This window comes from Arabidopsis lyrata (assembly GCF_000004255.2).
Source record: "Arabidopsis lyrata subsp. lyrata unplaced genomic scaffold ARALYscaffold_3, whole genome shotgun sequence".
Taxonomy (NCBI): Eukaryota; Viridiplantae; Streptophyta; class Magnoliopsida; order Brassicales; family Brassicaceae; genus Arabidopsis; species Arabidopsis lyrata.
In genome coordinates, this window is record NW_003302553.1 from 3,927,743 (window position 1) to 3,952,525 (window position 24,783).

A 24,783-nucleotide genomic window follows, 5' to 3' on the forward strand; every position below is an offset into this window, starting at 1 on the left:
ACTTGCCAACTAAACTGTTTCATACATTTGTTTGACTAGGAAAATGATTATAATTATTAAATAATACCATTTGTCTTGATATATCGATATCTTTACTAAATACATATAGTTGCTAACCAAGCTTTAGAATTAGTCTTATAGAATTAATCTAATATAGGTTTGTTGGACCCATGATTGATGTATGCATCACGTATACAATTATCGATTAATTTTTGCTTTGTTGAGTTTAATATTTTATTACTGGTATTTAATCTAGAGCTTTGCGTTAGGTCTAGTCACGTCCATTGCATTCTTCATGCAATGACAAACAGAATGGGTTATGTCGACGATATTAACAACTATCGTTCAACAAAGTTGATTAGTGACCTTTGACAAAAAAAAAGTTGATTAGTGACTGTTTGACTACGAGATGATTTTTGACATAAAATAAGATACATCAAATAAATACAATTTCCACCTTTTTTTCGTATAAAGTATTAAAAATGTTGTATTTTATATTTTGTTCACAAATATACCACGCTCATGATCTCGGTCAAATTGCATGGGGTGTTCCCCAATTCAAAGAGTCATACGATAAGTCCCTACCAAGTATTTAAAATGACAAGTACAGTTTCCTACAAAATTAACACTTATTTATAATTTAACACCTAGCTCAACTGATAATAAATCGGGTCACAATATCATTTATTGGTTTAAAATTTGATGAGCTCTTTTCGTGGATTTGAAATCTAGCACAAATATTATCTATAGATTTCTTTTTGATAGATCATATATATTATTCTTATATATCTCTTGGGGGAATTAAAGTATAGTTTGAAGACATCAATATCTAATCATATTCAAATATAGGTAGATAACTTAGTTAACTATAGGTTACAATATCATAACGTTAGATTTTAATGTGGATTATGACCAAAGTGCTTAGTGATAATCTTGTTTTATGTCCTAATGGACCTTAATATAATATCTCTAAGGCCTAATGAGTCAATGTCATCTTCTAAATTCTAATTAGTGGTTGCATGCTTGGTTGATTCACCATATCAATGGCAGTATATATAGGTTTTGATTATACAGTAAAACCTCTATAAATTAATAATTTTGGGACCCTGATATTTTATTAATTTATAGTGTTATTAATTTATCTATAAATCAATACTTATTAATTTATAGCGTAAATTAATATTTATTAATTTATAAAAAGTTTTGTTTCAATTGTGAAAACTTTTTTAAGAAAATACGAGTTAAAGCAATGTGATCTAAATAAAATTTTATGTTTTGAATGTTATAAATTTTATAGTTTTAGCCTTAAACACTTAATATTTCGAAGATAAAAATAATTTATTTTGACAACGAATAACAACGATTATAGAATTCACATATGCAAACGATATACATTAATTAAAATTCACAAATAGTGACATTCATTGTTGTATTTTAAAAATCTATACGACTATTAAAACAAAAATTATGCATATTTAAAATTTGAAAACTTACAAAAACTTTTGGCTATTTTTATGAAAAACACTAAAACTATTATATATATATATATATATATATGTGCAAATTTACATGATTATTAATTTATGATATTATTGGGACTATATTTTTACATAGAGATTTCAAAAAACTTATTATCTTATTATCTTATCGAATTTGGTTAATTTTTACACTGATCCGACTCGGGACCGGCCAAATTTAATAATTTATCGTGTTTATTAATTTATCGAGTATTAATTTATAGAGGTTCTACTGTAATCAATTTTTATTAAAAGGATGCCCCATTTTACGCTAATGAATGTCTCTAATGTAAAACAAAAACAAATTCTTATGCCACATATGATATTATATAAAAGTTTTAAAAGCTTTTCATATGGCCAAACTTAAAAAAAAAAAAAAAAAAAATACCATAAACTTTAAATTTCACTTTCAAAATTTCCACAAAGATAGTAAAATTTCATTTCAAATATTAGATGTACAAAATGTGAAATCATTAAATTAGTTTTATAGAATATTTTGAAGTAAAAAAAATATATCAAAATTATAAACGTTGCAATTCTAGTAAGTAAGTGCAAACTTTCATCGCATTTCCAAAGTAATTTTTTTTGGAAACATCAAAAGTGAAATTTTAATGATTCTAATTTGATTGAAAAATTAGCCTTCAATGTTTTTAAAATGTATTTGATGAAATGGCATTGAAAAGATAGTATTTCATGATTTAAAATTAAATGATCAGAATTTGTAGTCTAGTTATTTATGCTAAATATTGTCGTTATGTCACCATTTAAATCTACATATTACGATATATTGGCAAAAAAAAAAGTTAAATCTTAACATGAAAAAAATAAAGTAAGAAAAAAAATTGCAAACCCATTAAGCTGTGTAGTGATTGGAGGACAAAAGAGTAGTATTGAAGAGAGAGATTGACTTTAGTCCAAAAAAAAAAAAAAAAAAAAAAAAAGAAGAGACAGATTGACAGAACATATATAATTCTTTTGATTTCAAAACATCGTGATGAAAAAAAAAAAAAAAAAAAAAAAAAACATCGTACAAAACTTTTGTCTTCTCCTGTCACTTTCAATTTCTGTTATCACCAAATACAGAATCCATGACTTCTAAACTATCGATTTACTTTTCTAATTCACTGATAACTTTGGGCTTCAGAAGCCCAACTAGACAATTGAGAGATTTTAAAGCCCAACTTAGCGTTTTCAAATATTGTAAACCAATCCAATTGTTACGAATTTAGACCGGAGGGATGTTAAGAAAATTTTAAAATGATCTTTAACATTTAATTGATTAAATTAATTCTCAAACGTGCATTAAATCTAAAGTGGGTTTCTTAGCTAAAGAAGAAAAAAAAAAGTTTTTAGCCAAAATTTAATACTAAAAAATTCTTAAGAACCAAAATTAAAAGACTATTGATAATGATGCTCTTAAAAATTCTTAAGAACCAAAATTAAGAGCATGATTATCAATGAGCTCTTAATAATGGTTCTTAGAAATATTTAAGTAATAAATTTGTAAAAGTGATAGTTAAGAGATTGTATTTTTGGGTTAAGATTTTTTGTGTGTTTAATGGTAGGCTCTTAACATATGGTTCTTAGAAAAAAAAATATTAATATAAAAATAAAATTTATAATTATAGAAAATTAAATAATTGTTGCAAATTAAAAAAATTAAAACATACATGAGATACAATTTATAACATAAATAACATATAACACAATTGTTTTAAACTTGATTTTTGGAATATTTTATCCATACATGCTCGACCAAATCCTTATTTAATTGTTGATGCATACTTCGATTACGAATTCAAGTTCTAGTTGTCATCATATCGACGAGATTTGAAGGCATTTATGTAGAATAAGTGAAATCCACCCGTGATTTCTTTGTAGTTTGTGATCACACATATTTTTCATTTTTATCTTGTGGATTATTTAGATTCGGAACCTATGCTTTCTAAGTATAATACAACTGACATTTGACGATTGAAGTTCAACATCTAAATTGAACAACAAAGTCTGAATTAAAAATGAATTACGACCAAAGTTCGTTGTGCTCGTTAGATAACGTATTGGGAACCCTCTTTGGTTTCTTTAACCGTATTGGGACGTCTCTGTGCAAGTGTTCTCTTAGTGCTCTCGAGGACACCAAAGAAGATTGAACCTCCAATACCTATCCACAACACTCTTGGCCCAATACCTATAAGTCAAATCTCGTGTAAGAACTCTACTCTTAAACCTGCTCAGTTTACAATTGACTTTCTAAAGGATTCTACTCGAAACTTTGAAGTTGTGTGTGTGTGTACCTTTAAGAGAGCAGGAGCTCCTTCCTCCCTTACAATTGTTTGAACACAGTCAACGATTCTTTGATATTGTTTGGTTGATCCCTGAAAAATGTCAAAGAAGGGCAATAAGATGATTGGATTTTGGAGATACAAAGGGAGACTTCTAAAGTGTGAGGATACTATTATTCCCTGAACCATTAATCTTGTCTTAATAACATCAAGCGGAGTGGTGACTACTCCGGTCAGAGCACCTGCATAAACAACGACGATATCAAAGCACCGCTCATTAACTAATAGAAGCCATGTTTAGACAAGCTTCGAGCTTTACATTACAAAGGTTTAAGTTTACACACATACATAAAAGAATTAATTTATAGATCGTTTGCTCCTTTTACAAAGGTTTAAGCACCGCTCTCTTGAAGTTTCCTCTTTGCAAACTCAAACTTCATCAAGACCTTTAAATTTCTGCAAGGGACAAGAACATAAACACTATCAATTTTGTGTCCAAGAATAGGATAAAAAAACAAGATCTTTGTGTAGCTAAGAGTTACGAGGATCTGAAACAAACATCCCCGAGAAAATCCGAACAACTTCGCTCATAATGGATGATTAGAATTGTAGAACTCTTCTCGCACCGTAGGCCAACCAATAACCATGTATATCTCTCACTCTCATCAGCCATCTAACCTTCCATTGAGAGAACATTTCAAGATTTAGGCTTTTTCTATGCAAATAAATATAAACAATGCAAGATTTAAACTCCACTAGGTGTGACTATGCCAAGATCACCACAAGGCGTAGCCACAAAAACATCATGACTAAATAAGCAAGACAAGTGATCGAACCTTTCACTTCCCATCGGGAAAATGCAAGAAATTAAGATAGAAGACAATTCAAAATTTGAATGACAACAACAACAACAAAAGGGTCAAAAGAAATCTTCACACTTGCAGATATATAAAACTGATAGAGAGAAAGAAAAAGATTTACTTTAAGAGATGGAGCTAATTGAATGAAATCACCAATGATAAAATCTACACGATTAGCAACTCCATAAACCATAGCATTGTTCATAGCCAATTCAACTTTCACCGGATCAATGTCAATAGCAACAACAGAAGAACATCTATAAAAAAAAAGACTGTACTTCTTGATTTAGAAAACATCTCACACACCCATTAAGATCACACTTCTTGATTTTGAGAGAGAGGAAAGAAAAAGGTTTACACTTTAGCAAATTGAATAGGGTAACCACCAACGCCTGAGAAGCAATCAATGACCACGGAAGAACGACGGCCGGTGAACTTCTCCCGATTTCGCAGCCCAACCTCGCCGGTTACAACCACGGAAGAACGACGGCCGGTGTTCACTCACATCGGAGATTCCTCCGATTCATCGTCAATTTCCCGGAATCGTCGATTTCCCGAAATCGTCGAAGGATTCTCTGTTTCGCGTTTGAGAGAGAGAGGGGGAGAAAGAAAGAAACGACACGTGGACGCCTCTTAGTCTTAATTTTAGCTCTTAACTAAGAAACGTTTCTTAGTATTATACATGCTTTCTCATTTATTTTTGCTCTAAGATTTAGTTAAGAATTCTTTAAAAAACCACCGTTAATGGTGGTCCAATATCAAATAATGAAGGTTTGCTATCAAAAATATTATGGAGCGGTTTCCAGTAGTTTTACATGGTTTTTTTTGTTTTTATTTTTTTAGTTTACATCGAAACTGTTTAACCTTTAATAAGAGTTTGTACTAGATCAAGGTTTAATTCAGTATAGTTTTTGTTTTGGAACACTTTTGCTTCCACTCTTGACTTTTTAACGAAATATTTTGAACTTCAAGAATAAATAACACACATAACAGCATTTATTGAGGGATTGGAAGAGACTAAAGAGTTGTGTCAACGCTCATTGTTTGACAACGTTTCGGTCTCCCACCATTTTAATGTTTTTTTCCTATGCACGATTATTACTTGCCCCATTAGGTCACTTTTTCCGTCACAATATGGTTGCTCTAGTCACAATCTGAAACAGAGTATGCATGTACCAAATCGAATTCTGCAACACAACAATCTGCTCCAAGATTTTCACAGCTTCATCTCATAGATGGCACTCAAGATTAGGATTCCCAGAATGAGAATGTTTGGCAACACTGATATAGATAATCCGGTTGCTAGACTAAGATAAATATATATGTAGAGACATTTGTTAACCCATTTTTAGAATTTCATAATTTGGGCTAATATTTGATTGTATAAGTTGAGCAGGAGCCATCACACTAGCTAAATCCATTTCCTTTTTTTTGGTTATCAAACTAGGTGGATCCAGTCTAGGAGCACCATTAACACAACCAAATAAAACAATTGAATTGAAGCAGTAAGAGAAAACCATTAGATTTATTAAATTTTACATCCATATATGAATACATCACACTTTCGTGTCTACATACTGAATCAGTAAGAGAAAACCATTAGACACGAGAGGTATCTTTAATTATAAGAACATTAAGCTTGTTCATTAGGTGATCAATGTTCCAAAAAAAAAAAAAAAAAAAGATAAACGTAATGCGTCTTATTTGTTTTTAAATATTTTACTTTCAAACCGACAAATATTTTGGGACCCATTCCTATAAGAATGTTCTCCAATTTGATAGAGAAAGAGCTTGTAATATTTAAAACAAAACGAAAGAGCTAAGAACTTGTCAAGTTATGAACATGACACATAGAGAGTTAAAAGAAACTTTGTATATTTTAGTAAAAATAATTTCATAGAGTAACTAATTTTATTTAACAGTTTGATTTTTACAAATATTTTAATATAAATACAAAATTTCTGAATAGCAATATGTATTTTTACTAAAGAAAATATACATTCCTGACAGCTCAAGTATTATACCTGACAAATTAAGTATTGAATAAAAATTAACTTTTTAATTTAATTTGTGTGTATGTCATCAGATGAGTGTATGTCTGTGTAACTGAAAAGGCAATTTTGCTAAGCATATTCTATCGGATGATCCAAAATTCTCCAAAGCATATTCACGTAAGACTCCCCTTGTTTCCATCATCTGCTTCCACTTATAAACATTTGTATTTTAAATTACTTTCACACTCTCTTTTCACCATATATGTGTTCCCCTTTACACCAATAATCTATTTACTCGTCTTTCTTCTTTTCTTTTTTTGACAGCACTCGTCTTTTTTCTTTCCAGAGTTTTACTGTCAAAATAAACTTGTACATTGGTGAATTTTCATATATTTATTTCGTATTTTACGTGTATATGATACCAAACATAATATCATATACCATATCTATTAACAATATACACCAAAAAAAAAAAAAAACCATTTATAAAGAACCTTAACAAACATGAAATATATTGGTTGATTGTTACAAATGTTCTTTTTTTAATGAAAAAAGAAATGAGAAAAGGTGGAAAGAACAATATAGCTTATGTAATATGGGGTTTCGGTGGTATCTTTTTTAATGTCTTCATGACCATAGACAACAAAAAAACGCAAAAAGAAAGAAATAAAGGCTATAAAACCCCCTAGCAAGCCTCCATTGTTGAACCCTCTCTTAACTTGGCAAAACATCACAAAACAAATGGAAAATGGCCATCCCCTAGGTTATTCATCTTTAGGGGATGGCCTAAATACAAAAGGAAAACTCTCTAATTAAGTGGTTTTGGTACTCATGTAAGGAAAGTGTTTTAATTAAGATATGGAGCAATGAAGATTGCAGAAGGCTGATGTTGAAGAGACGGCTGATTCAGACTGCGAGTTTTGTTTATCTCCCTCTATAAATTGGGCAACTTCTATCCTTTGGCAAGCTTCGGTTCCCCTCGGAATCAGCAGATTATGTATCTCTTATGTAATACTCTCTCTCTTCTCTATGTTTTGTTTTATCTTCATTAAGTTTGGGTGTACCCACTCCCGTTGTTTGTTCTTGTGTGAGGAATAAAAAGAATAATCAGGTTTGAGAAATAAAAAAACTAGAGTAGTTTTATTGAGATTTTTGTTTTTCATTAGTATCTAATAAGTTTGGAGAATACTCAGAATAGTCAGACCAAAGATGTGCCGGATAACCTTGCGTTAACCATTTTTAGAACAATTAACCAAAACTTCAATAAATACGAGCAGGATACTGGTCTTTTTTTTTTTAACTTTTTTGTTATTTCCAATTTATGAAAAGAAAAAAAGGAGTTGTTGACAACAACAACAAAAAAAAAAAAAAAAAAAGGCATTTATCACCTTCGATTTTAGTGTTTTTTTCAAGGATATTCATATTAGTTCCATTCAACAACAATTTTCAGCTATTTGTTATTTCCAGTTTATCACTTTTGGTACTTTTAAAATAATAATTTATTACTAAAAGAAACTCACTTAATTGGAAGAGAACTATCACAAGGGAATTAATATATATTGTAACTGAAATTTCTGTGTTATTTTTTTAGTTACACTTTGACATATACAAGAAAATTAACAAAATCACGGAAGCAAAACATGTCACATTACAAGTATTTGAGTAATATAAATTGTTTAACGAAGGACAACTAAATTTAAATTACCTCGGCCAATAAGTCAAAACCCTCCAAGTTTAGTATTTGTTTTCAAATTTAGGCGTCTCACACATGGGAGTGGTATAATAAAATGGCCCGACCACATACTTAACCAGATCCTTGAATACCATGAATGGTCGAACTAGCTTCACTCCGGTTTGACCATTCCCAAAATTGGTGGGGATGTTACAAGACTGGTCTGGAGAAGACACGAGCCGGACATTACAAAGTTGAGGCTTGAGATCCTTGCCGCCGTAGAGGACTTTGTTGACGATTAGATCGAACTGGCCTCTCTCATCGGTCTTATCGCTGCCATAGTATCTCACTCTTCTCCTTTCGTCCATACATGTGATTGATACCACTGCCCCTGAAATATACAAAGTGGAATAATTTGGTTAATTAAATCCTGTTTTGAGAGTTTTCTCACGGTTTGCAAAATAGAAAAAAAAAAAAAAAAAAAAAATCGATCACTGAAAGAAAAAATTATTTCATTTTTGTTTGATACAGTAGTTAGCTTCTGCAGTCTTGGTTTTATAGCCTTTTTGGATATAACTGCAACTATTTTCGTCTACCACAACCACATATTAAAGTTTGTACATCTAGTTATGAGTGATTATCACATGTTGTACGATAGAAAATGTAATTCATATGTTTATTTTTTTATTTTTCATACTTATTCGAAAATACAGAAAATTTCATTTGTAATCAATCTTTGTTTCATTTTGGTAATATATAAATTCACATTTATCCAAAAAAACGAATATGGAGAAAATTATTGGAACTATTTTTGGATACCTTTGATGGGTTCAGAACCGTTGATCCATTCATCGTAGTTCAGAGAACAATCTTGGCACATTACTTTTCCGGCGACGTGAATCACATCTCCATCATTATCCGCTGCTACCGTGGTGATATGAGTCACACAACTCACCAGAAACAATATCTCTATTAGCAGAACCAATGTCCTGATCCTCTGCGCCATGACGACTTCTGTCGACTTTTTTGAATTCGATGATTTTTAGATTATGCTCTTTGATGTAAGAAAGGCTTGGTGTATATATATATAATATGAATTTAGACTTTTTGGTTGAGGAGGAGATTATGTTATATGTGTGGAAGGGCACTACATGTAGACGTGCGGTCCATATATGGTCTCAATCATTTTCTGATTAAAAAACTAATACTAATTCATTTCGTTAACATTATGAGTTTTATATATATCATATAAAATTTAAAAACAGGAAATGTTTATATTGGCTTTCACAATTTCACAAAATATGTGAAAGAATTTTTTGTTGGTGGCGTTATGATTATGAACCTAAAGTTGACCAAATCTTCGTTGTTATTTCACAACGTTTCCTTTTTAAATCCCTTTTGGTAATAGTCCCTACAAAGCCAAATAGACAATGTATAAGTGATAAAAATATAAAATTCACAAAGGTCTCTCCTTAAACTTATCCCCACCACATATATACTTATTCTTCCTCCTCTTTTCGCTCCACGTTTCGTACTTTAACACAACAAAACACACACACACACAAGTATTTTGGTCTGAATCTGATACCTCAATACACCAACAACAATGGAGTCACTAAAAATATTCATCTCTCTTTTTCTCTTCTCATTCTCATCTTTCTTCTTAGGTAATTATACTCATACTCATCTAAAAAGCTCTTAATCACATAAATGGATTCTCTGAAACCCATATATTACTAATGATTAATGTTTTGAAGGTGTTGAATCGGATCATCTTCAGCATAGTAACTTGAAGAGATTGAGACCGAATAGACTGTTCGTGTTTGGAGATTCCTATGCAGACACCGGAAACATAAGGAAGTCTCTCTCCGATTCTTGGAAAATTCCTTACGGCATCACTTTCCCCCAAAAACCCTCCGGTCGTTTCTCCGATGGCCGCGTCGCCACAGATTTTCTAGGTTTTCTCTCTCACACACTTTTTTTTTTGTCACAATAAATGAGGATATGGATGGTGATATCGGTCACCAGATTCAACACCAACACTAACAAACCATACATTATGGGCTCCGGCCTCCGGCCATTAGGTTTTGTTAGGTTACGTAGATTAACGTCCTAATTATCGAAAAAGGAAAAAGTATGAGTCTACCATAACGCTGACGTGGAAATATTAGAAAACTCATTGAAATTTTGATAGGACGGATTTTGTCTTAGATTAGTAAAGTTGAAAAGATTAGTAACTGCTCAATTTATTTTGAAGATTCTGAATTTTTTTTTAAAAAAATTTCATCTTTGAGTTACATTAATTAAACTTTAAAATCGAAAAGAAAAAAAAATCAAGTAATTACTTTAATTTACGATCATCTTCGAAAGATCAAATGGCTTGCAAATATGGTGGGATAATTAATCCTGATCCTGCGTAATATCTATAATCTGCACATTTTATTTACATATTTCGATTGTTACTTTCGAACCATTTATAAAGTTTTGGTTCAATTTTTACACCAATCTTTTGATGCATGTGTGCAGCAAGATACTTGGGTATAAAGTCACCAATTCCGTACACGTGGAAGAATTACGCGGGAAAGGAACGGCTATTGTATGGAATGAATTATGCGTATGGAGGAACAGGAGTGTTTAAGACTAAAGATAATCCTTTGCCAAACATGACAACTCAGATTGATTATTTCCAACGCGTACTCGCCGCCGGAAATATCTACTCTCCCTCCGATCTCCCCTCCTCCCTCGCTCTCGTTAGCGTTGCCGGCAACGACTACGCCTCTTTCTTGGCCCTAAAACGCCCACTGACCGTAAGTACATATCATAATATGTGTGCGCTTTTATTTGTCAAAATTTTTTGTGCACTTAGGATCCCATGGTTTCATATGAAAAGATTTGCTTTCAAGGCAACCCTAATAATTAACATGTAAACATAAGCCCAAACTGTATCTTGCAGGAGTTACCGGCATTCATGAAGCAAGTTGTTGATCAAATTGCGGTAAATGCGATGCGCATCCACAAGTTGGGAGTGAATAAGATATTGATTCCTTCAATGCAGCCACTCGGATGCCTCCCTAGCATTACAGTCTTTACTTCATTCCAACGTTGCAACGCCACAGACAACGCATCAACCAAACTTCACAACTATTTGTTGCATAAAGCCGTCGCCAGGATTAACAATGAGACAAAGCCATCCACTTTCGTCGTTCTTGATCATTACAACGCCTTTTTGACCGTTTTCAAGAACAAAGGACCGGAACCTGGTAAAACCAAAAATAAAAGTTGAAATTTGGGATCCTAAAATGTTATCTTCTTTTGTGTGATCCCCATATCTTAGGAGGTTTGTGAATCTCTCAGGTGTTATGAGGTTTGGGAACCCGTTGAAACCGTGTTGTGTCGGGGTCAACAGCAATTTCGACTGCTCAAACGTTGACGAGAAGGGTGAGAAGAAGTACACAATTTGTGAAGATCCAAAGGCTGCCTTCTTTTGGGACATCTTTCATCCGACTGAAGAAGGATGGAGATCAGTTTACTCAGTTTTACACAAAACTCTAAAAGACGTTTGGATTTAGGAGTAAGACTAATTATATGTTCTTAATTCTTTTTGATGTTTTTATATCTTCACTCAGATTTGTTTTGTAACATTTGTCTCGGCTTGTCTTTGTAGTAAAGAGAGTTTCACAAGTCAAGCTCACTGGTTCGAGTCTCAACACAAACAACTGGTTGATATTATAAGGATCGTCGAATTCATGGATAAAAAGCAATGATTAAAAAAAAAATGAAATCTTACTATCTTCATCATTTGATATATCTTGTTGAATCACAAGCTGTTCTTGAATTGATAGCTTGAGACTTATATGACTAATAAACTCAGAGAATGAAATTTGTCAGTGTTTTTAGACTCAATGCAACACTGAGTTCCACTATTTATAAGTCTTATTGCAACGAAATCAACAAACCCCACTTGATGTTCTGTGTCCGAAACCAGCACCAAGTTCCAATCTTTATCACTATCCTACACAAACAACAACTTTAATCAAAAATGGCAAGCTTCATAAAAAAGTTCCTTCTACAGTTACTCCAATGAGAATCAAAGGGGGTCGAAGCAAATCTAGGTTCCGAATCGGCTCAAAGAAACCCTAGTAGAGCAATTCACCCGAGTCTCACCTACTACGACATCAACATGAGCTTCTAAGGCGGCGCTAGGGGCCGATGGGCTAAACTAACCATGCATCGATGCATAAACAGATAGTGAAATCAACAGAGGAGACGGGCGAATCGTTGGCAGTTTTTTACAAGACAGTGACGAATGTCTACGTGACTAGGGTTTTGGCAGAGGAAGGATTGAAAGTGGAGATCTTTCTGAGGGTTTTTGAGATTCGTGGGGCTTGGAGAGATGAGCAATTTCATGGGAAAGAAGGAGATTAGGGTTTCGAAGATTGAGATTGTTATGTCGACTTCTGTGATATGTGGATAATTCGAGAAGGCATCTCGTGAGACACGATTCTGTTAAAAAAAAAGAGTTTTAGCAAATATAGGGTGTGATATACTGCAAAAATGAAATCTTACGTTTGTGCTATGGCTTTCTATCGAATGACTGGATAGTTAAATCTCGCTAATCATGTTTTAAATTTTAAATTGATTCTCAAAAAAAATAAAGTTTAAGTTGTGTTTGACTTTTTTAAAATGTTACAATTTTGGTCTGACTCAAATTTCCATCAAAACTCAAAAGCATGAAAAATGCCAAGTGTTCATATACTAATCATGACGAATGTAAGAACTTAAAATCAAATTGTTTAGCAAACAAAAAAATGCATTATTATATCTAATTTATTTTGCCAAATATAATAGGGGCTCGATGAAATCAAGGACAAAGGAGATTATTACATCAATCAATGCGACTTATACCCAAGAACAAGACCCAATGTCTCAAAGAGACTAGCTGCTATAGAACTTGGTGGCGAAAGAAAGGCCTTCCTCTGATAACACGTCAAGACTCTCAACTGAAGGTTGTGCTCGTGCCACTTTAGCAATAGCCTTGTGTTCCTCTTGAGTTCCTCCTTCTAGAAACACTCCTACTACTTTCCCATCTTTAACCCAATACGTCCCAAACTTCGGCTTGGGAGATTTCGGGTCATTATCTCCAAACAGTACAGATTCTCCAACGTTGTCCCCATAAAATTTCCACGAAAGATTGAAAAACCGAGAGTAGAAATAGGGAAGATAATCGTAATCTGGGATCGTTTTCCCTTCTTCAGCCGCTTTGATTGCCTGCAAAAACCATAGAGATGCACATCATTAATATATAATTATTAGCTCAGAAGAGTTTGGTATACTCGACTATAGAATCAAGCTCGTAAGGCTCGTACTTTGACTGCTTGTGCAGCAGATTTGCGAGCATTGTCGGCGTGTTCAACACGCCTCATCCCGCCATACATTTTCATGGGGAATGTGGCTACATCTCCAAGTGCGTATACATCAGGGACACTTGTTTTGAAGAACCCATCAGTCTACAATCAAAACGACTAATCATTAATCACTTATGATGGTAATTAACAAGAGCTCTGTTTTCCTCCGGTAGGGTTAGTCACAAACCTTTATTCCACCCTTTTCCTCTTCAAGTTGGCCTTTGAAGAGTGAGGTGACCGGTCTAGCACCGACACCGGCGACCACTATGTTAGCTTCTAGGGTTCTTCCATCCTCTAGTTTCACCTCAGTGACCTCTCCATCTGAGTTGGTGCTGAATCCAGTGGCTACAGTTCCCTTGATGATTTTGATTCCCTTGTTGGCACAGTAACCCTCATAAAATGAAGCTATCTCAGCGGTGAAAAACCGGTGTACTATACAACGATAAAACAGAGGAAATATGTTAATAAAACAGAGTAATTATTTAGCTAAAATGTTTTTGTTAACCATCAACTTACTAATCCAAGGTTCTGGAAAAACCATGGTCACTTCATGATTATTAGCCCTTAGAGCAGAACTTATCTCAAGCCCTAAGAAACCGCCGCCAATAACCACGGCCTTTCCCCTTTGCACATATAGTTCCATAGCAAACGAAAGCTCATCACTATCTTCGATTTCTCTTAAGTAGAATATATTCTTAACATCTGCTTCTTGGACGCCAATTTCTGACAATCTTATGTTCTGCAAAAAATATTAGGGGTTCTCGAGATGAGTCACGAGGGAACTTAGAATAAAAAGAGAGAGGAAGGTATTGTTCTCACAGTAGAACCGGTTGCAATTAGCAAAGTTTGGTACTTGTAAATTTTTCCATCGTCACTAACAAGTGTCTTTGAAGCAAGATCTGCTTTGACTATCTCTGTGCTCACGATTAGATCAATCCCTGTAATATTTAAAGACCTCAGAATCATCAGAAACATTGCGAGTGAAATCACCGAGATTTCTTGGAGAAGACATAAACAAAACATTACCTTTCTCTTTGTACCAATTAGGGTACTGCTTGGCTTCTCCAGTTCCAGCACAGACATAGATATTTGCAAGGGTCGGATTGACTGTAATGATGATCGAAATTAACCAAAATTCTGTAGCAATTAAAATTTATCTATTGACAGCATGTTATAGAGTTAAACTTTACCTTCGAGGTCGATATATGTCTTGGTTAGTTCAGGACGTTCAAAAGGATGCACCTATTGAGACACACACAAAAAAACATGGTTATGAGCTTCAACATCAATTTTCAGACTAGACAATCATATATTAAGGGTGGTGGCATTATTTCTACTTTTTTTTTTTTTGATCAACAACGTTATTTCAACTTTCTAAAAATAGTTCTTTTACAACTTTTGACGCAAATGTGCAACTAGAGTTTTATCTTTTGCGTTTGTATTTGTGTTTGCAAACAAAAAAAAGGTCGTGATATTGAGTTAAGAGTTGTGGTTTTATTTGGAAAAACAAAACACCAAATTGTGAGATGCAAACTCCCAAAAAGGAAAAAAATTCGTACTGGTTCCTTGGAAATGATTGCGAGTTCACCAGGCTTCAGGCCCTGATTCGAAAACTCTCTCGCCGCGTAACCCTGTGATTTTGAATGCCAAAACAAAAGCAAATTAAAAAATCAATTCAAATAGTTATAAATGCGGATTCGTCTGTGCGACATGAAAATCTCTCGAATATTTAATTGAAGCAAAGCATAAACAGTATTTTGTTTTGTTTAATAAGCATCAAGGAATTTTCATGAAAAAGTGAGAGCAAAATCGAAGAGATCTAGAGAAAGGAATTCGTAAGCAAACCACGGACACAAAATAAGCGATGATTCGTAATCCAAAAAAAAAAACAGAGACGATAAAAAAGTCTCTTCACCTTCAAACTAAACAATGCGAGTTGATAAAAATAAAAATGTTGGACTGAGACATGTAATTTACTGGATTGTATTAGTGTTGTTATTGTTTAAATTCGATATACAAAATGTTAAAAATCGAAAAAATGCATTTACTTACGCCGGCTACACCACCTCCAGTGATCACGTACTTGTAGCTTTTCTCTTCCGCCATTAATGAATAAAACTTCTTTCTGATCAGTTTCTTTTCTGGTATATTAATGGGAAACTGACTTGAGGTTTATATAGTGGAGAGACGATGATGCTCTCGAGTCTAGGTGTCTGTATTTGACTAATCTGACTCAACGTGTTTAAGGCATATAAATAATTTATTAAGACTATCATGTATTGGGGATGATAAAATAGTCATATTGGGAAAGACTTGACTATTATATAAACCACACCTTTAACATTCCTAATTAGCTATTATAATCCGAAGAAACGACCTGCTGCCTAAGTAACATGAAAAAACGTACTTATCACGTTGGATTTGTCTTTCCTCTCCTATTACGACGATCGAACACCATTATTATTTTTACTCAAAAAAAAAAAAACAAAAATGTTTGTCATTAAAACGTGTATGCTAGCTATTAGTTTGGTACAGACGTTAAATTAAAGAATTATTTAGTTAATCATAGTTTCAGATACTGAATATAAAATTTTGTTGGCATTATTCACTCAAATCTCAATATTCAAATTCTGAATAATTTAATATGTCAACTGTAGAACTTACCTAGTTACTACATAGTTGGAAAAATTTGCAAGCAAACATTTTAACTGTTCAAAAAAAAAAACTGTGTTTACTGTTTAGTCACGGACAACCATAGTGACGAGAACGAACATAATCAAGAAATTAAGAGTGGATATGCAGATGAAATAGCCAACAACACCAGACAAGGAAATATAATTAATTAGACTCAGTCTCATTTGCGGAAGTTTGGATGAAGGCTTTGGTATCATGAAAAGCGGTAAAACTTCATTTTATTGAATTGAAGATTCATACATGCAAAATCCAAAGCCAAACTTATATAGAAAATATAGATAGATCATAGATCTAATGAAAACTAAAGAATATGAAATCAAATAACTAGATATATATATATTAAAATCTTCTTGTGACATATATCTTCGGTAGATTGGTATCCCGGTTTCGTTCATCTCTTCCAATCTTGTATCTCTACTATCTCCGTTTCTCTTAAGAAATATAAAGAAGATAATGAAGGAGGTGGAATTATGGGTGATGAGGCCATAGAAAAGTGTCGATCGCAAAAGCTCGCTTCTCATGGAGAGTATTGTCATGGAAGGCAAGAAGTCCATAGTCTGAGAGAAGCAAATCCAATCTCCACTCTTCCATCTCCTCATAATCCTCCTTTGTGTATCTTGGGTAATGCAACGGCATCTTAAACCCACTGCTTGAGGCCTCTACGGCACCGTTTTTGTCAAGATTCTCCATATTTTCCTGATTGTTGGCATGGTTCAGAAAGTTAAGAAGCCAATTACTCACCTTCCCCATCTCTCTCTCTCGCTCTTTCTTTTTTTGTTTGTTTGTATATGATCGATTGTGTTGCTTGTGTGTTTATATATAGAGAGCTACGTTGAGATTACGTGAAGAGAAAGAAATGACACATTACATGAATTTAAGGGTAAATTTTAATACACCATTAATTATAACATTTATATAAGCCACCTCATTAGTTCGATTAAGGAAGGAATAAGGGGAATGAATTGGGTTTTAATCATTGAAGATATTTTTGTGATTAAGAACAATACCACAAAGGGGAAGAGCACTCATCAAAAGAAAAGAAAAAATAGAAGAGACGAATATTATTTTGTAAGTTAGTAGCGTTTGGTGAAGAGCACATTATTTTAGCTATGAATGGAATTGCGTGAGTAGTTAATTAAGAAGGAGATGTACGTAATTATGAATTTATAATCACGAATATTACTGCCTGTATATACATCACCGTCTCATTCAATTATATCATGTTACTTTTCGTTTAAGAATGTATTTACACAAAATATCTTTACACTGATAAACCGGAAAACGTAAGAGAATTAATGAGTCAGGGTCTCAGGGACGTGAAGAAGCTAGAAGTATATCAATATATCATGAAGAAATTTTCTTTTAGCGGTTTTAAAAAAACAGAAAGAAAAGTTATGCCTCAAAGTCAGTCCAATGTTTTCCACATATGCTATGCTCTGGACAAGTATATGCTTTGTACCACCATACAAATAAATAATAAAATGTGAGATAGAATATTTAAAAGTACTTCGGGTGTCAAGAAATTGACTAATATGATAAATTGTATTTTATAAGAATTTTTAAATGGAGTTGGTTTCTTAAATAAGATGGCATGATCTATTTAAACTTTATGTTAATTACCACATGTACCATGAATTAATTGATTCCTTTAAAAACTTTATGTTAATTACCACATGTAATATGAATTAATTGAGTTCTTTCACAGATAAAAAGCTAGCTAATATCATCCCATTTTTTTGGCTACAAAATATAATCCCTTTATATACTCCACAAACACAACAATATCCAAAACATGTTTATGTGAAAAAAGCAATTACAGAATAATACTTACACGAGAGAATCAAGAAGAGCGATTGAGAGAATTGAAGAATTGTATGATGCTGTAATAGTAATGTGAATATCCTTGATACCTTTTTTTTTTTTTTTTTTCTCAATGAAGAAAGTCATTGAGTAATCATTGGATATATCGTGGAAAACGAACTGTCATAGGAAAGTTGACCGTACGATCTGAAGTGTGACACGTGGAGATTTTGACGGTTGGGATGACTTAATTTACATGTGAAAACAGAAGAAACAGTTGACTTTTGTTGATAGCGTTTAGTCGATCGAGCACAAAATTATCAAACATCACCAGTTCAAATAATTCTTAGGATTATTGATTGCATTGCAAGAAACAACACTAATGATGCCCCAAAAACCACGAACTGTGATCTGTGTCGGAGACATCCATGGAAACATATCACTGCTTAATAAACTCTGGCTTAATCTTCAATCCGACATCGAACAATCAGATTTCAACTCAGCTCTCGTCATCTTCCTCGGCGATTACTGCGATCGTGGACCGGAGACTAAAAAAGTCATCGACTTCTTGATCTCTTTGCCGGAGAAACATCCCGAGCAGACTGCAGACCCATGTCTTTCTTGCCGGAAACCACGACTTTGCTTTTGCTGGGTTCTTGGGTTTGTTACCTCGTCCTTCAAATGGGTCTGATTTTAAGGATACATGGAAGGAGTACTCAAAAAGTGAGGAGAGAGAAGGATGGTATAAAGGTGAAGGGTTTGAGGATATGCATCTCCAAAGTAGGAGATGGGCGGGAAAGATTAGGGATCAGTTCGATTATTCCGCATATGGAGTGTTGTATAATGGATCGATATACGATGCTGCCTCGACTTTTGAATCCTATGGCGTTCCTCATGGATCTTCTGGTAACATTCTCCATTGATTCTTCTCTCTGGTTATAGTTTAAGAGTAGTTGTTTACATGTCGTGGAAACTGTAAATTTACTTCAAATAATATTGTGAATTTGGTGAATATGCAATGATTGAATCTTTCTCGATTCGGAGTTTTCATGTTTCTCATCTTTTATGCTGGTGAAATTATGAAATTCTTAAAACTGTTTTGGATCTTTTGTTATTGGTTTTGAAACTTGTTTGTTTTCTATTCCTTGATAGATTTGATAAATGCAGTATCTGAGAGTCACAAGAAGTTCTTGACCAATATGGTATGGGTCCATGAAGAGGTAAGCGCTTTTTCTCTTTGACATTTGACATTTGTAGGAACAGAAGTTGAGTAATTATAGAACAAACGATTGTTGTCTTAGCAAGCATAAGGCTAAATTCGTAGGAAATGTGTAATAATAGTTATCATGTGCCCATTTGTTGATACTATTGCAGGAAGATGTTTGTATAGAAACAGAGAAAGGGCTTAAGCATTGTAAGTTGATAGCTGTACATGCTGGTTTAGAGAAAGGGAATAACGTAGAAGAACAGCTTAAACTATTGAGAGCTAAAGACACAAGCATTCCAAGGATACAACATGAACCTCTAACTGGTCGGAAAACCGTTTGGGACATCCCACGGGTATAAAAAAAACATCGAAAGAACAAAACTTTGTGTTAAGTTCTTGCTCTGTTTTTGAAATCTATTTGTATATATGATTTTGTTTTCTTATCTGGAACATTCTATAGGAACTAGATGATAAACAGACTCTTATAGTTAGCGGCCACCACGGGAAACTTCACATTGATGGCTTGAGATTGATCATCGATGAAGGCGGTGGATACGCCGATAAACCCTTGGCTGCAATTGTTCTTCCTTCTAAGAAGATTATCCGCGACACCGATAATTTTTCTAATTAAGTATCTACTGTCTTTATATTAGGGGGGTGTATTGAAGAAAGAATTTAGAGTGATTTGAGTTTTAATGAGTTTTGAAATGATTTTGGTGAATTTTGGTGAATTAGGAAATTTGTTATTAAAATACTCTCAAATCCCACCTAAAACCATGAGATTTGGATGTTTGAATTTTTAACTAAGATATTCTCTGAAATCCCACCCAAAGTCACTCAAGTCACTTCAAATCCACAACTTAAAATATTTCCAATAACAGTGGATTTGATTGTAGATTTTAAAATCACTAATCCAATAATACTTGATTTTAGAAAAAAATTTAGAATTCATGTTTGAATAACATAGGATTTAAAATTTTAATACAAATTATTTCAAATCCTCTATTGAATACACCCCCTAAGACTGATACCAAAACAAAAAATTGAAACTTCTAAAATTTTGCATGATGTTAGCTTATGAACCACCAATTTAAAAAGGAGATAAAAAAAACTAGACGACCAAAAAAACATGCTATTATTTCGAAATAATATATATAGTATATATAGCCACAGGCCCACGAAGCCCACAAGTACATTATCATCATTTCAAGAAACAGAGACTAATGGCGCAAAAACCACGAACGGTGCTCTGCGTCGGAGACATCCATGGATATATATCAAAGCTCAATAACCTCTGGCTTAATCTCCAATCCGCCATCGACCCATCAGAATTCAGCTCAGCTCTCGTCATCTTCCTCGGCGATTACTGCGATCGGGGACCGGAGACCGGAAAAGTCATTGATTTCTTAATCTCTCTACCGGAGAAACATCCCGATCAAACTCACGTCTTTCTCGCCGGGAACCACGACTTCGCCTTCTCTGGGTTCTTGGGTTTGTTGCCCCGTCCTTCAGATGGGTCTGATTTGAAGGATACGTGGAAGGAGTACGAGGGTAGCGAGGAGAGAGAAGGATGGTATAGAGGTGAAGGGTTTGAGGATATGCATCTTCAAGGTAGGAGATGGGCTGGTAAAATTAAGGCTACGTTCAATTCTGTGAAAGGGATGGCTTATAAGGGTTCGATTTACGATGCTGGTTCGACTTTTGAATCTTATGGTGTTCCTCATGGATCTTCTGGTAAAACTCTCAATCATTGTGTTTTGGATTCTTCTTAGGTTATAATTAGTAGAAACTTGTAAACTGGTGGAACTGGTTTGTGAAATTTGGTAATTTTAAGCTGTGATTGAATCTGTACACATATCAATCCTCTCGTACATGTTCTTCTTACTATCATTCCAAGTAAATGTTGTGAATTTGGTGGTCAGGCAACGATTGGATATCATATTTCAGGATAGAGCTATGTGGTTGGATAAAATTTGAATCTTTCTTGATTTGGAGTTTACATATGACGTTTTAATACTTGTTTGTTATCTATGCCGTTGATAGATTTGATGAAGGCAGTACCTGAGAGTCACAAGAAGTTCTTGACCAATATGGTCTGGGTTCATGAAGAGGTACGGGCCCTTTTCTCCTACCGTGCTACCCTGTGATGTTTGTAGGAATAGTAGTTGAGTGGTTAAAAACTCAAAACTTTAGACTTACAAAACCCATTAGAAAGTAATAGCCCTGCCAATTCCAACAAAGGGTGTCTGTTTTAAGTTTTATGCATAGGAAAAATATGTAGTAATAGCTATCATATGTCCATTTGTTGATTCGATTGCAGGACGATGTTTGTATAGATACCGAGGAAGGGCTTAAGCATTGTAAGTTGATCGCCGTACATGCTGGTTTAGAGAAAGGGAATAACGTAGAAGAACAACTGAAGCTTTTGAGAGCCAAAGACACTAGCATTTCAAAAATACAACATCTAAGTGGTCGGAAAAACGTTTGGGACATCCCACAGGTAAGTCATTGAAAGAATCAAACTTTGTGTTAAGATCTTGCTCAGTTTTTAAAATCTCTTTTCTCTAAAACATTCTTCAGGAGCTGGATGATGAACATACTGTTGTTGTTAGCGGGCACCATGGAAAACTTCACATCGATGGCATGAGATTGATAATCGATGAAGGCGGTGGATTCCCGGATAAACCTGTGGCAGCAATTGTTCTTCCTTCCAAGAAGATTATCCGCGACACCGATAATTTGTCTAGTTAAGTTGTTCTCATCTATCTATTGTACCAACGTAAATTTTGATTTCAAAATCATTGTAGTAAGGCTAGCACTAAATTTCAGCTATTTAATTTACTTTTCTTACAAAGAAAATAAATGAGCCTCTGTACATCAAACTTATTTCCACACTTAAAGCCTCGCAAATCCAATAAGCCAAGATTTATGTAGCGGTCTAGTTATATAATAAGGCTCGAAATTTATTGGGTTGTTCAAAAAAAGCCCAAAAAACTACAATCCATTTTTAATCAAAATTATTAGAATAAAACAAAAAATGGGCCCAATAAAAGGGCAAAAAAGGACATATAAGAAAAGGAGTTGTCAGAAAGTGCAAACACATGCTTACTTAATTTTCAGTATAAAACAATGACAGCTGTTTACTTCGGTTGGTTCACGTGAATCGAATTTTGGTATATGAACAAAATTCCCAAGCCTAAGCGGATAACCAAAATTCGACTCGATTTGTTGATAAACCAAGAAGTTTTCTTTTTTCGAATGAACTACTGAACTAGAAACTTTATTTTCTAGGATGACACTCTGCTGTATCCCGAAAAAAATGGCACCATCCAACTTGACAAAATTAAGAACTTCGTTTTGTAGGATTTTTATAAAATATTGAAATTGTTTTAGTTATCATGTATGTAACGTGAAAGTTGAACAATTTCGCTGGATTGTGTATATATTTTAGTTAAAATATGGTTGTTGACGCAGAATCTAGTTAGTTGTTCAGCTGAAGGAATGTGTATCTCAGTGTGTACATTATATATATATCATTTAAATATGTGACATAATAATTTGACACGAGATTTCCATGATTTCGACAATAATATGTCCAGAGTTCTTTTGGTACAACACCAGAGAATTTCCAGACAGCATCTAGACTAGATCACTTCTTTCTCTGACTATTATCTGTTTATGTCAAAACAGATCATATTTTTGACATTAATAGAAAGTTACGTCCATTTGGGTCATTCAAGTGTACACTGATTTTTAGGAGTGGATTTTTCAATAGAAAGCTTTATGTAGTGACTCAACGTACATGATAAATAGTTCGTGGATAGTCGAAATTCTAATCCTAGAAAAACTCGAATCTAGAGTCCAACTTCAACACACACAAAAAAAATTGTCAACTGCAACAATTCGCTGAAGGTAATCCAAAAAGTTACATCATTATTTTTTGGTGCCAAACAATATGCGTACTTGCGTAGTATAGTTGATCCATGATATAGAGTTGTTGACCAACATATAAAGGTTATTTTAAACACACCGTATTATTAGAAATATTCATCTGATCATCTCTTTGATTAATTACCATCATCGTAATTAACGAAGAAAAATAAACAACGCAATGATATGTCTCATATGGACGAAGAAGAAAGAATGGGAAGTATCTTTGTGTTTTGGCAGTTACGCTAATCCAACTGACACCCCCAAAGATTCTGGCCCCTACGAAACCATTGTTGTCGTTGTACGTATTTACATTTGATTTCTTACAATATTCTAAGTACATAAATGTAATGGTAATAAATTGATGGGTCCATTTAGTCAAAAATAATAATATTGCTAGGTCATACTCTTGTATAATAGGGAGTGTATATCATAACTGATTAATTATATATATTTAAGGTTCGAATAAGATCGCATAACACTAACAGTGGCATACGTTTTCATTTATTAAATTTTTTGCGTCATAAAGTACAAAGATTCCGTAATAATTACCATTAACTATAATCCCCTATATATTAATAGAGAAACATTTTTTAAAAAAACCTTACCATCATGTGTTATTAACAAGATTTCGTTCTCACAATGATTTGACTTCTATTTAGATAATTACCCAAGATTTATTAAACTATTTACAGAATTTGCCATTAGTCTTATACATCCATATATCCTATTAATAATTAAAAACATACACTTTTTGTTTATCATATATTACTATATTTTTATATTTATATTTTTCTTTATATACATTTATATAAATTTTCTTTAGCGGATGGATAAACAATCGTTTTATTTATATTTATATTTATGTTTATATTTAAATGATAAAATATATACATTTGGTTCAAGAATCTCGAATTCAAAACTACAAAATCTTTACATCTTTCAGAATTTTTTTATTTAAATAAATAAGAAAATCTATTTTCTATATATGTTACGAATACTTAAAATCCTATTTTTTGGAGGAGTTCTAACTTTTCGAAGAAAAACATTCTAACCACATTTGTATATAAACCAAAATCTGGCCACATTATAACTATTTCGTAAATAATCCATTCATAATCTAAGAATCTTAGATTTGGAACACTACAAAATCTTAGTTTGGAAACTATCAAATCTCATCTTTGCTAAATTTTAGATTTCTTATACTTATTAATTTTTTTTTTTTTTTTATACTACAAAATCTCGAAATCTTTAAAACATACGGAAAGACATATTGCCATAAATGGTAACATTTCGTCAATACTTTTTAATCACGTTGAAGCTTTATTCAATGTTCAAATATTTCACGGGTAAAACATATTCTTATATGAAATAGTCCCAAATTTGAATAAAACAAAAAAAATTTGTAACATGTTTCGTTTT

At 33.3% G+C, this 24,783-nt stretch overlaps 7 protein-coding genes and 1 long non-coding RNA gene across 9 annotated transcripts; 4 read left to right on the forward strand and 4 right to left on the reverse strand.

Moving 5' to 3' along the window:
* Positions 1–3,367: 3,367 nt before the first annotated feature.
* On the reverse strand, positions 3,368–4,141 carry LOC9320830. Its single transcript, XR_002333000.1, has 2 exons — positions 3,812–4,141; positions 3,368–3,705 (listed from the first exon to the last, which is right to left on the reverse strand). It is a non-coding gene; the product is annotated as an uncharacterized LOC9320830 (long non-coding RNA).
* A 3,069-nt stretch (positions 4,142–7,210) lies between these two features.
* Positions 7,211–7,800, forward strand: LOC110229860. Its single transcript, XM_021030919.1, has 2 exons — positions 7,211–7,243; positions 7,533–7,800. Exons 1-2 carry the CDS (start codon positions 7,211–7,213, stop codon positions 7,749–7,751), a joined length of 252 nt encoding a protein of 83 aa, XP_020886578.1. The 3' UTR covers positions 7,752–7,800.
* A 412-nt stretch (positions 7,801–8,212) lies between these two features.
* LOC9318711 (proline-rich protein 3) lies at positions 8,213–9,396 on the reverse strand. Its single transcript, XM_002884719.2, has 2 exons — positions 9,145–9,396; positions 8,213–8,716 (listed from the first exon to the last, which is right to left on the reverse strand). Exons 1-2 carry the CDS (start codon positions 9,329–9,331, stop codon positions 8,388–8,390), a joined length of 516 nt encoding a protein of 171 aa, XP_002884765.1. The 5' UTR covers positions 9,332–9,396; the 3' UTR covers positions 8,213–8,387.
* Positions 9,397–9,626: 230 nt separating this feature from the next.
* LOC9320832 (GDSL esterase/lipase At3g09930) lies at positions 9,627–12,207 on the forward strand. 2 transcript variants are annotated; one of them, XM_021030328.1, is made up of 6 exons: positions 9,631–9,992; positions 10,083–10,283; positions 10,852–11,132; positions 11,279–11,585; positions 11,680–11,896; positions 11,990–12,207. In XM_021030328.1, exons 1-5 carry the CDS (start codon positions 9,932–9,934, stop codon positions 11,892–11,894), a joined length of 1,065 nt encoding a protein of 354 aa, XP_020885987.1. In that variant the 5' UTR covers positions 9,631–9,931; the 3' UTR covers positions 11,895–11,896; positions 11,990–12,207. The 2 variants fall into 2 exon arrangements, with proteins under 2 accessions (XP_020885988.1, XP_020885987.1); XM_021030329.1 differs by having other exon boundaries at positions 9,627–9,992; positions 11,680–12,205.
* Positions 12,208–13,117: 910 nt separating this feature from the next.
* LOC9318712 (monodehydroascorbate reductase 3) lies at positions 13,118–16,099 on the reverse strand. Its single transcript, XM_002884720.2, has 9 exons — positions 15,783–16,099; positions 15,290–15,361; positions 14,921–14,972; positions 14,757–14,837; positions 14,550–14,668; positions 14,247–14,469; positions 13,918–14,162; positions 13,692–13,832; positions 13,118–13,593 (listed from the first exon to the last, which is right to left on the reverse strand). Exons 1-9 carry the CDS (start codon positions 15,834–15,836, stop codon positions 13,261–13,263), a joined length of 1,320 nt encoding a protein of 439 aa, XP_002884766.1. The 5' UTR covers positions 15,837–16,099; the 3' UTR covers positions 13,118–13,260.
* Positions 16,100–16,617: 518 nt separating this feature from the next.
* On the reverse strand, positions 16,618–17,268 carry LOC9320833. The gene has a single exon (XM_002884721.2). The coding sequence runs from the start codon at positions 17,172–17,174 to the stop codon at positions 16,893–16,895; it is 282 nt and encodes a 93-aa protein (XP_002884767.1). The 5' UTR covers positions 17,175–17,268; the 3' UTR covers positions 16,618–16,892.
* A 677-nt stretch (positions 17,269–17,945) lies between these two features.
* On the forward strand, positions 17,946–20,283 carry LOC9320834. Its single transcript, XM_021032970.1, is given in 5 exon segments — positions 17,946–18,822; positions 18,824–19,130; positions 19,377–19,444; positions 19,599–19,784; positions 19,892–20,283. Coding segments are annotated over 5 exon segments (948 nt in total). The 5' UTR covers positions 17,946–18,606; the 3' UTR covers positions 20,063–20,283.
* A 337-nt stretch (positions 20,284–20,620) lies between these two features.
* Positions 20,621–22,325, forward strand: LOC9318713. The gene is made up of 4 exons (XM_021032971.1): positions 20,621–21,165; positions 21,475–21,542; positions 21,752–21,931; positions 22,012–22,325. The coding sequence occupies exons 1-4, from the start codon at positions 20,655–20,657 to the stop codon at positions 22,180–22,182; spliced, it is 930 nt and encodes a 309-aa protein (XP_020888630.1). The 5' UTR covers positions 20,621–20,654; the 3' UTR covers positions 22,183–22,325.
* Positions 22,326–24,783: the final 2,458 nt, after the last annotated feature.